This window comes from Berghia stephanieae, chromosome 1, assembly GCF_034508935.2.
Source record: "Berghia stephanieae isolate SIO BIC M18660-M18661 chromosome 1, UCSD_Bste_1.3, whole genome shotgun sequence".
In the NCBI taxonomy this organism is placed as follows: Eukaryota; Metazoa; Mollusca; class Gastropoda; order Nudibranchia; family Aeolidiidae; genus Berghia; species Berghia stephanieae.
Window position 1 is genome coordinate 104450618 of NC_088360.1, and position 12377 is coordinate 104462994.

At 34.8% G+C, this 12377-nt stretch overlaps 1 protein-coding gene across 3 annotated transcripts in view; it reads right to left on the bottom strand.

The window, feature by feature from the left end:
• Positions 1–886: 886 nt before the first annotated feature.
• Positions 887–12377, bottom strand: part of LOC144962647 (regulator of microtubule dynamics protein 1-like) — a 32812-nt gene continuing 21321 nt past the window's right edge. For 2 of the 3 annotated variants that reach the window (XM_078895754.1, XM_078895753.1), the window contains 4 exons: positions 11619–11717; positions 9560–9613; positions 8166–8246; positions 887–7361 (listed from right to left, as the gene is read on the bottom strand). In XM_078895754.1, the coding sequence (XP_078751880.1) occupies positions 7299–7361; positions 8166–8246; positions 9560–9613; positions 11619–11717 (297 nt within the window). In that variant the 3' untranslated portion in view covers positions 887–7298. The remainder of the gene's footprint in view (positions 7362–8165; positions 8247–9559; positions 9614–11618; positions 11718–12377) is intronic. The other variant, XR_013643504.1, reaches the window with a different exon arrangement.

Genomic DNA, 12377 nt, shown 5'->3' on the forward strand with positions numbered 1-12377 from the left:
GATTTTGAAGTGTTATTTAACCCTGTTGATGGTAAATTGTTGATTTATAAAGTTAACTATTTTGGATATTATTTTTATTTCCGAAAAACTACGAATTTTTAAATTTTCAGGGTTGGCAGGTCTGCGCTTGTGACAAATTTAGCTCATATCAGCGCTAATAAAAGGGAAGAAAATGACAGTATAAAAAAAATTCCCCTATCTAAGAGTGTACCAGGGTTATTTAGTCATATAAAATCAAGTTTTTTTCCGTTTTTTTTTTAAAACTTATATATTTATTTATTTATTTATTATTTAATTATTTATTCATTTTTTTAAAGGGCAATATCCCTAGACCTGTTTATTGTCGTATTTAAAAGATGGAGATACATCTAAACTGGCAAAGTGACGACAAACATTGGGTGTCTCCAATTCCTGAGGTTAAAAAAAAAAAGAAAGAGACAGTATTAAAAAAAAAATTCGATTCGCAAGTAAAAGGACCCAAGGAAAAGTAAGATAAAGAGGAATTGTTGAAAAGGGGAATAGAAGTATATTTATTAAGAGCGTACCATCAATTGACTGAGTTTGAGTTCACTTTACAGTCTGTTTGTTTTGTTTTTATAGATTTTACGGCGCGTGCAACGCATTCAGGTTATATCAGCGCCAAAAGAAAAAGGAAGAAAATTGGATAATAAAAACACTCTGGATGTTACAATTAAAAGTAAGACAAAGGGGAATGGTACAAATAGGGAACAGATGTAGATTCCAAGAGCACACTATCAAAGTACTTAATTTGAGATCACATAAAAGTCTAAGGGTCCAAATCATTCAGAAATATAACATACCGTTTTGAGACGGTGGGTCTCATATAAGAACAGTGAAGACAAATTGAAGACAATACAACAAACGGTTGTTTGTGTCGTGCAATAATTTGATATATGATACATCAAAAGCGTGTGAAAAATAATTCTAAAAACGTAATATTAATATAATTTAACTTTGTGGGGGTGAAAAACCCACACAAGACATAACACTAACAACAGCGACATAAAGAAACAGAAACAAAATATTAATAAAATGAATTAAAATGTATATAGTAAGAGAGGTAAAAATAATGACAGTAAAAATAAATGAAAAAATATAAGTTCGATGTTGAATGTTGATTTAAGATTAGAGAAACAGACATTTGTGAAGAAGAAAAAGAAGAAGAATTTTGATGGGTTTTCAGATTAGACAAGGCATCAAGTCTTCCGATAGAAATAACGAAGTTGACGTCACTCAGCTCTTTATTATTGTTTTTAGCCTGTCATTTTTATGAGTAGTTTTCACTATATTGTATTATCCAGACTACTATAAACGTTTAAAGTTAACATAGCTTTGTACGCTGGCACGTTAAATCCGGACTCGGATGTTGTGAGTATTTTAGATAACTAATTGCATCAATAAAACACCATAAATAAGTTGAATAAAATGGGTACTGTTTCATAATGAGATACAATGTTCAGAACACCAGTGGCATGGTTACAAACATTACCTTAGGTAAAAAGAATTGAAAAAACGTGATTGAAACTGTCAGACAAAGCAGCAAATAAAACATACAAGAACAAGGATAGTAAAAAGTTCTAGAATTACAATTAAAGCATTCAAGAATAAGACAGACAAAGGGGAATTGGTTCAAATAGGGAACAGATGTAAATTCCAAGAGCACACATCAAAGTATTTAGTTTGAGATCACCTAAAAGTCTTATCCAGACACAAGCACGGGTCCCAACTAAGAGGAACACACTCAAATGTTTACAGTTACAGACCATATATAATATGTCAACAAAACAATAGAACAGAGAGATGATTTACAAGGAAAAAAATATCATCTCCCAAAACTAACTACGCATTTGACTGTTTCCCCCACTCTCAGCTAGGGTATCCGACCAGGGCCAGGACAGAACCAAGTAATCTCATTCCAAGACAAAACCAGAAAGCATGTTGGAAAACAGATATAAGTGGATAGAAGACACAGTATGTACCTCCCTGTCCACTATGGGAGGTCGTTTGTTTTGTTTTAAGGGTTTTACGGCGCTTGCAACACATTAAGGTCATATAAGCGCCAGTAAAAAGAAAATGGGATAGTAAAAAGTTATAGAATTACAATTAAAGCACAAAAGAAAAGGTGAGACAAAGGGGAATTGGTTCAAATAGGAAACAGATGTAGATTCCAAGAGCGCGCTATCAAAGTACTTAGTTTGAGATCACCTAAAAGTCTCATCCAGACACAAGCACGGGCCCGAACTAAGAGGAACACACTCAAATGCTTACAAATTATATAATATAATATGTAAACTAAGCATAATACAATGCATAACAGAGATGATTTACAAGGAAAAAATATCATCTCCCAAAACAATAACTATGCACTTGACTGTTTCCCTCCCAGCCAGGACCCTGAACAGGGCCAGGAACGAAACCAAGTAATCTCATTCCAAGACAAAGACAGAAAGCATGTTGGAAAATAGATATATGGGGATAGAAGACATAGTGTGTACCTCCCTGCCCGCTATGGGAGGTCAGGATCCCCACCCAGTATGGGAGGTCAGAAACCCCACCCAGGAAATATGCTTACTATTATTGTTAATTGTTACATTCTATAGCGAGAATTCTAATAGCATCGATGACAAAATAACACATCAGCTATCTCATCAATTATAATTGACGTAACAGTATCAGGTACCCCAGCACGTGAATTGGTCTCATAGAAGAAATAAAAAATGTATCAAAACAGAAAACAATAATACAAAAACTCAACAAATAAAAACAAGAAAGAAACGAAACAAAAAAAACAAAAAAAAAAAACAAACAAAAACAAACAAAACTCAAATAAATTACAAATTCACACAAAAGCAAAAAACATCCAAAAAGAAAACTGATTTAGTTTGAGACTAAACTAGGCACTTTGATAACTCCAGTCCAGTGGCCGCCGATAGGCTCACTGTAAGGTGAAACTCGTTTTTTGGAACTTTATTTTTGACCCTTTACTGTTTTGGTCACCATGGCGTTATTTGTGAACCTATGTGACTAACTTTGGTATCATTATAAAGGGCACAAAACAAGCTTTCTAACGGTGTATTTCATTCTTAATTCTTGATTGTATTTCTCAGAAAGCTTATGTAATAAAAATTTATAAATATTTGAATTATAAGAACTTTTTAAATTATGGATACATTTTAATTATACTTCATACATCGATAGACAATTAATTGAAGAATATCTCTGCCAAATTTCATCAACATTGAGACACTCGCTCATTATTTTATTTTTTTTCCGCCATCAACCCCACTTTTTAGGACAAAAACCTCATATTTTTTTCCATTTTCATTTATCCTTAATCTTTTCCATACTTTTCATCCATGAAAATGATTTATATGAAAATAAAGCTTATTTTCTGACCATTAAAATGATACCTCACACTTGCCATTTATTTTTATATGAAACAAATTACTGAAAACAATAAGTGGGCCATGTTGACTGTAAAACTCAAAATTTCCCGATCGCCGCGAGATGCTGGTTTTGAGGCAGCAGTGAGATCACAGATTCTCTCTGTAAAATTGACAAAAAGTTTCAATAGAAAAATATAAATAACTCTGGAACCGTAGGTCGTAGAGAAACATATAAAGTATCAAATTTTATGTTTTTTCAAGTCCCATCCCCCTGACTGAGTCAAAGCAAGATATTTTGAGATTGAAAATTTTATCAAAGTGCCTAACTAAACTTGATATTTCATTGATATATTCAGGCCGTATTTTGTTTTTTTACAATACTTGTATACTAGTACTAGGTCCCCACCAGTACTATACATCAGGGAATGTCTTCTCATTTGAATTCGATTACACATATTGTAATATTATGTACATTGTAAAGAATAATAATTAAAGAAGCCTATGATACGACAAATGATTATGATATTGGTAATAATGATGGCCATGACAACTCAATATATGACCCTATTGGTAATAATGATGGCCATGACACGACAATATATGCCCCTATCATATTTGTAATAATGATGGCCATGACACGACAATATATGCCCCTATCCTATTTGTAATAATGATGACCATGACACGACAATTTATGACTCTACTGGTAATAATGATAGCCATGACACCTCAATATATGACCCTATTGGTAATAATGATGGCAATGATACAATTTATAACTCTACTGGTAATAATGATGGCCAGGATACAACAATTTATGACTCAACTGGTAATAATGATATCCTTAATTTGATAAAAGATGAATTAAGTCTAAAGTTCACTCTCATTGAAAATCAAACAAATTTGTATTCGATTTTCCATGTATACGAACTCGAGAGAGCTAAGATCACAAGATTTCAGTGAGGATAGAATTTCAAATAACGCTTTCCTCTTCTATAGCACCCTCTCACGAGAGCTTATGTACTTTTGCAAGGACTCGAACTATGTGCTGCTCAGACAGGTACTTGAATCTTGGAGCTTCCAGCGCCCATGTGTCATAACACAAGACCACAAAGCCGTATGTGTGGCTATGTGGTCTAGTGGGATGACACTCTCTTTTGGATCAGAAGGTCCTGGGTTCGAGGCTTGCTCGGCACATTCTTGAGTCCTTGGACAAGGCTCATACTCACATTTTCTCACTGTACTCAGGTGTAAAATGAATACCTGGCCGTTAACAGCGTTATCTCCGTTCGAAAAAAAATGTAATATCGCCTAAAAGACGTCATGTCTTGTTCTATATGCTACGTGTTGCTGTTGGTCTGGGACCCCTTATAAAACGCTTTGAGCACGTTTAGTGGATATTGCACTATAGAAAAAGCTCATGCAGAAACAAATCTGACACAAGTTTAGCACCTTGTCTATGAATTCAGATTTCCACACAAAAACTCGTTTCACTGGCTTGAGGTGATGAGTCATGTGTGACCTCCAAATCTTCAAATGTCACTCACCATCTCAAAACGGTGTTATTTCGGGATGAACCCGATGCTTTTAGATTGAATTCATAGCCACAAATGTGGCATTTGGGATTTATTTCTCTTCCGTTATTGGAGAATACATTATTATACGATATCTTACAGTGAACAAATCTCAAAATTCATCTTTCTAATAGTCTGGGACCCTGCGACTTTTCAGAAGTCTCAAGTAACTGCATCTTGTGCTGTGTATAATGTCCTTTCTCACTCCCTCTCTCCCTTTCTTTCTCCCTCCCTCTTAGTCTATCCATTGATAAAAGTAACTAAAAACAAAATAATCAAGCCAAACGTAGAACAAGGTGATTTAACAGCGGGTATGGCAGAGTGGGTAGAGTGTTCTCATCCTTGGAAGACGTGGTGGATTGACGTCAATGATGATGATGATAAGTTTGTTGAATATAAGGTTTTAGACGTTATGATGATAATGATGATGACGACGACAATGATTATCATGATAAACTTTTGAAACATAAAAATTTAGAGGCCATGATGATAATGATTTATGATGATGATGATGATAACGATGCTATAATATCAATATCACAGACATAATTTAACCATATAAACATATAAAAAATTAACATAATTTCTCAAAAGAGGAAAGAAGGATAACAAAGCATTTGTTGACACAAAAAGTGTTCAGATCAGATCACAGAAATAAATTATTGTTACACTTATGAAGAATAAAATCCTTTTCATTTTGATTCTATCAGCACATTTGATAACATTACTATAAACTAATCTTGTTATTTATTATTTAAAACTCGCTAAATTGGGCTTATTACATGGAAAAAGCGTAAGATAAAAGTACAGGTTGTGTATATAGGACATTGTTGTTTTCACCATTTTCATTACCAATACAAGTGTAGAGCTTGGGTAATTGCGTCTTCACGAATAAAAAAATCCACAAAACCACAACTCTCCCCCCCACCGGTTGATCAAGCCACTCAGGACAAAACAGTAGTTTATCACTATTAATACCCATTCTGGGGGTCCCATTAGCTCAGTTGGTAGAGCACTCACTTCACAAGCAAAGGAACCGAGATTGATCCCGGGTGCAGTCGAGATTTTTTCTGACCACCCCCCCCCCCCCTGCTTGCCCACCCAGCAGTGATTGGGTAGCTGGGTCTGATAGATCTAGCAGAAAGTACTTTGCGATAGACTAACACCCTTTCCAAAAGGGTAGCAAGCAATTGCTATTGTCCGTTTCACGCTATAGAAACTGGGATAAACTCCGGCTCCATGGGCCTATGGCTCTGAAGGACTACTTTTTAAAAATAATACCCATTCTAATAATATTTAGCGGGTGGGGGGATTTAAGCAAATTGGAGTGCAAATCAAATTCTAAACTAAATTTGACTTCTCATCCATCTATGAATCCAATTATAAACGATGGGCAAACATTCACGCTAAAAACTTTAAAATGTCTCAGTGATCCAGTCAAAACACGATGAAAGTGTCAGGACTAAAACTGGCTCACAATGTCAAACAATAACAAGGAATACATTTCAAAGTGACACAAAGCTGCTAGAAGCTGTGGACTGTAAAAAAAAAAGAAAAAACAAAACCAAAAAATACTAAACAAAAACGAATATAACAGCTTCAAAAAAAAAAAAAAATAAACAAATACTAAACACGGAATGTATTGGACTCAAAACTCTTCTTCAGCTAATAACAAAAGCAATGAAGAAGAGTTTTGAGCCTGAAATGTTCTATGTTTGGTATTTGTTCTTTTTAAAATAATTTTTTTTTTGAAGCTGTTATATATATATATATTTTTTTTTTGGACTACTTTATTACAGGTATGCATTTGTCTATCATTTCACACTATGAGCCATTTTCACACAATAAAGTCTCGTTATGTTTTGCAAACATACACCTGACTAAAAACGTTATAAAACAAAACGCGATGCTTTAGCTGTTCAAAGCACATTATCATCATTGTGATTATTAGAAGTGGACTGTACAATGTAATATGGATACACTTTAGTTTAAAATCTATGGCAAAAGAAAAAAAGCAAACCAAAAAATATATGCATAAGAAAGTTCTCTTGTGACCTTCTTGTGTAATTGTGGCCTTAGTTCCCTTTCTATCTCTCTCTGACTCTCCTTCCCGTTCTCTCTCTCTCTCTCTCTCTCTCTCTCTCCCTCTCTCTCTCTCTCTCTCTCTCTCTCTCTCATTCTATCTCTCTGTCTCACTCTCTGTATATATTTATACACACACACACAAACAAATGATTTTTAAAAAAACACCTAAACAAATTTGCATATATATTCAAAAGTAGATATAATTATATAAGAATGAGATTCATTGTTGACATTAGCTTGCATAGGATTTGTACTGTTTGTAGAGTTTTTGTATCTCGTCTTTTGCTATTCGGTCCTGTGGAAAAACAATATAATATATTTTTATAGACTTTGGATAAAATGTACAAGGAGAGAGAAAAAGTTAGATATGTAGATATATAGATAGATATTATTTATTATTCTCGCCTCATTTGGTTTATACCTCCTACAGCACTGTTTCCTCCATCCGCTGGTATATAGATGGATTCTTCAGGGAGGTATGACGTAAAGTTGTGTCAGGGAGGAATGCGGTTATTTTCAGTTGGAGCTGATTATTGTTTTGTGTGTTTCCGGATGATGGTTTGTTGTGCATGTGTGTGAGTGTGTCTGTGTGTGTGTGTTTGTGCTTGGACATTTGTGAATGTATGTTTATGTGTGCTGTGTGTGGTGTGGTGTTGATGGGTGGGGGGGTTTGAGGTCATAGATGTTTCATTGGGTAGTGTAATGGGTTATGGAGAGAGAGAGAGAGAGAGAGAGAGAGAGAGAGAGAGAGAGAGAGAGAGAGAGAGAGAGAGAGAGAGAGAGAGAGAGAGAGAGAGAGAGAGAGAGAGAGAGAGAGAGAGAGAGAGAGAGAGAGAGAGAGATGAATACTAAGGATAACTAAGGGGCAGAGTGGCTCAGCAGTACGGTCTTTGCTTCGTACCTGAAAGGTACCGAGTTTGATCACCTACTGCGCTGTGCAGCCTTGAGCAACTCACCTAGCCCTAGCTCACTTTGTGGCACTGTACCACGGCTGATGCCTGGGTTATTCCAGTTTTCCCCTGGAATAGACCCTAGAGACAAATTTCCCCCACGGGAATTTATTTTTAAAAAATTTTAATAACCAAACAAAGCTACTTACATCTGCTGTTTTACTCTTGAGCTCGTCTCCAGCCTTGAGGTAGTCTACAGCTGTCTTGTAATCCCCCTTGGCAATGAAAGCCTAACACGACGCAAGAGGAAAAGGACAAAGATGGAACTTTAAGATTTAGTATAAAAAAAAGAGAAATACATTGTGGCAAGGAAAAATGATTAAACAAGATTGTTTGTTTGTTTTTAAGGGTTTTACGGTGCTTGCAACACATTTCGGTTATATCAGTGCCAATAAAAAGGAATAAAATGGAATAGTCAAATTCTAGAATTACAGTTAAAGCACCCGAGAAAAAGGAAGACAAAGGGGAAATGGGAGCAAATAGGGATCAGATGTAGATTCCAAGAGCATACCATCAATGTACTTAGTTTGAGATTACCTATAAGTCTCATCAGGACACAAGCACAAGACCTAACAAAGAGGAAGATACCCAAATGCTTACATTTTACATTCAAAATAACAAATATAATAATACATAACAGAGAGATGATTTACAAGGAAAAAAATATCATCTCCCAAAACAATAACTATGCATTTGACAGTTTCCCTCCCAGCCAAAGACCAAGGCCAGGCCCAGGACAAAATCAAGTAATCTCATTCCAAGACAAAGACAGAAAGCAAATTGGAAAAAGGATTAAAGGGAAAGAAGACACAGTGCCTCCCTGCCCACTATGGGAGGAATAAACAAGATTGTATTGAATGTGAAAAAGTAAGAAGGAAATCTCAAGAGCGCTTAACACACATATCGTCGTTCAACTCTCGTATCGCCTGGTGCACCAATTGCAGTCCGATCAGTTGGTGTGCAGGCATTGCCACATTATTAAAAGTTTTTTTAAAGTACAAAAAATTTTAAAATGTGTCAGTGCATGACATAATCAATCGGAAGGTGAACATTTTGGATTGCATTTTTTTCCCCATTTTCTGAAAGAATATGCTCCCCAGAGCATTTTAATCTTTATTTGAAGTAAATCGGGTGATTTCATCAAGTTATGGTCAGATGTATGGGAAAGGTATCAAGCAACTTTTTTCAAATTTCATTTTTTTTCAACTTGACTAGCTGTAAAAAATATTTAGCAGTGAAATTAATCTTTGATATTTCCCAAAGATGTACAAAAAGGGTTGATTTAATCATTTATGACAGGAACTCATTTTTGATGAAAATTGACCTTCTAACTAAACTTGGTAATATCTCAGTTCAAACCTTTTCACCATTCGACTGATTATGTCATTCACTGTAACAAATCACCTCTTACACACCCCTTCCTATATTCAACTCACTAATTTGTCATGATATAAAAATTGTTGTTGTTATTTATTTGCCACAAACAGAATAAAAGCAAAACTATATTTATCTATGAAATAAAACAATTGAGAAATGGACTCACTTTTGCTAGATAGAGTTCGTTCGGTATCGATGACAGAGGATTCAAATTCTCTGCCTGGGAACAGAAAAATATTCACAAAATTATTTATTGAATGCAACAAAACAAAATGATGCTATTCAGAATTATTATTTTCAATTAAAGATTATCAACCCCTCAGTTTGCTCACTTAGGCCACCGTGAATGATCCTGTAGGCAACAGTTGTTTGTTTGACGGATCATCTAATCCAAGGCAATGGTATCTAACGATATCACGTGAAAAGGAGCACATTTTATTTTTAGTTTTCAAATTTTTAATTCAAAATAAAAATCTCTGAATAGATGGATAATTCTGGATCTTATGAGGAAAAGTGACCTCAATAACATGCTATCAATACGTTTTTGTTTGGTTTGTTGGTCTAATTGACATAAATATGTGATTAATTAAAGAGTAGTCCTTAAGAGCAATTAGGCTTGAGGAGCTGAAGTTTATCCTTGTTTCTATAGCGTGAAATGGGAATATTGCAATTGGTTGCTACCCTTTGGATAAGAAGCCATACTATCGCAAAGTACTTTCCACCAGATCTATCAAACCCAGCTACCCAATCACCATCCAATTACCAGACTTGTCTACTTGAAAATCTAAATAATCATAAATTTTGGGAAATACATAAATTGTAGTCGCAATAGTTAACTTTAGAAATCCACAATTTACCTTCAAAAGGATTGAATAAGACTTCAAAATCCTTAAAATTATGTAGTCTGGCATCAACTTTTATCATCAATAAGTTTTAACGACCTAGTAATGCTCACAAAGTTAAGAAATCAGAGGCAAAATTTCGTAATTCTATGAATTTTTCGTAACAGTAGGCAGGTCTAAATCACTCCTGGAATGACAGAGGGGTCAGAAATAAATCTCAATCTCATCTTGGTTCCTTTTGTATGATTGATTCAACTTGTATCAATATTTCTAGAATGTCATTCAGCATAAACTCTTGAGATCATTATAATCATATTGATTCCATCCATCAGGTTATCGTTATTGTGATATTCCCAACCGATGACAAATTGGAATATTTATTAGTTAAAAAAAAAACAAACAAACAAAAAACAAAACTCCTCCAACTGTCTGGGATAATTTGTAATCTGAGATTTTGTAAACTATCAAAGTTGAAATATTGATATGACGAACTGTTATAAATCATAGGAAAGACAAGAAGTATTGATCTGTTGTATAAAAGGATACCTTATCTAACAAATACCTTTTACTCTAAGAGAGCATTACGTAAGATATAACAACTTCCACTCCTGAATCTTTTTGTCTCTCTCTCTTCTTCACTCTCTTGAGCCATAAATTAAATACTCATCACTATCATTCGTCATTGCTCTTTTATATATCAATAAAGTTAAATCTTTTCAATTGACTCATCAACACTATTTATTGTCTTGGTTATGTTCTCAATCATTAAGAAGAATATGTTGGTCAATATCTATTCACAATGGAAACAGACAATCTTCAATCTACACACATTTCATTAGATGTGACACAATCTTGACTATTTTCTACTTTCTCATGTTTTTTTCTTATTTTCCTAACTGCTAAAAACTGATAAGTTAGTTACTATTTCGTTATTCTCATGATTATTTTACGTTTTACTTAACCCAAATTTCAATCAATATAGAGTCACATCTATCTATCTAAACCGAGCACCTTGCATTCGGGTAGGGTGACTCAGTGGTACGGTCTTTGCTTCGTACCCAGAAGGTACCAAGTTCAATCACCCACCGCTGCGCAAGTCACATCGCCCTAGCTCAATCTACGGCGCTGCACTGCGGCTAACGCCTGGGTCATTCCAGTCTTCCCTTGGAATAGTCCCTAGAGACAAATTTCCCCTATGGGATGAATAAAGGGAATTTTTAAAATCTTTTTTTCCCAGCATTTTGTATGGATTACAGACACATCTGGATAGTGGAATCAATACCTAAAGTGTACAAATAAAGAAGAAAAAAAATCCGGATACTGGAGACATTCAGATTGTGGAATTCCGGATTACAGAGACGTGACTGTATTTATGACACAAACCTTTTGAAGATTAAACATTGTCTCCTCCAATGTGGCTGTTGGGGGCGTTGCAAATAGAGCTGATGCCACTTTCCTCTCAACCCATGACAACATGTAAACCTGACAGTGGAATAAAAAAATAAACTTGAGCTTTTATATAGTGCAATATCCACTAAACATGCTCAAAGTACTTTACAAAGGGCCCTTGACTAACAGTAACATGTAACATTTAAAACGAGACATGATGCCTGTTATCAAAATGGCAGGCTTACCCAGCAGAACAATTGCTTTTTTCGACTCAAACAATCTCTCTACAAAACAACTTTATGTTCTAGTTAATTAAACAAAGATCATTCTTCAAATTTTGTGATGTACAAAATAAATCTGAATAAGAAAAAATGTGTATTGTGTCTAACAAATGTGACGATTTTGTTGTAGGTGGTAAGGAGGGGGTTAACCCCCTGTTTTAAAGCAATTGAGATGATAAACTATCATTGATACTGGAGAGTGAGATGCACTCCACCTGCTAGTTCCACCGCACATCAACTCTCTCAATGCCGAAATGTAATTTTTTAAAAGGAGGTAATTCCTCCAGTGGCTCAAAAATCGTAGATTTTTGCGGATCTGAGGAAAACAATCAGACACTGGCAGATCGTAATTCAGACCTGCTAACCCTTCACATTCCAAAAGTGGAATCAAAATGTCAGAAAATAGGAATTTGAGACAAGAAAAAAAAAAAAAAAAAATAGAAATGAACTTTTATGGCTCTATCAAATTGAC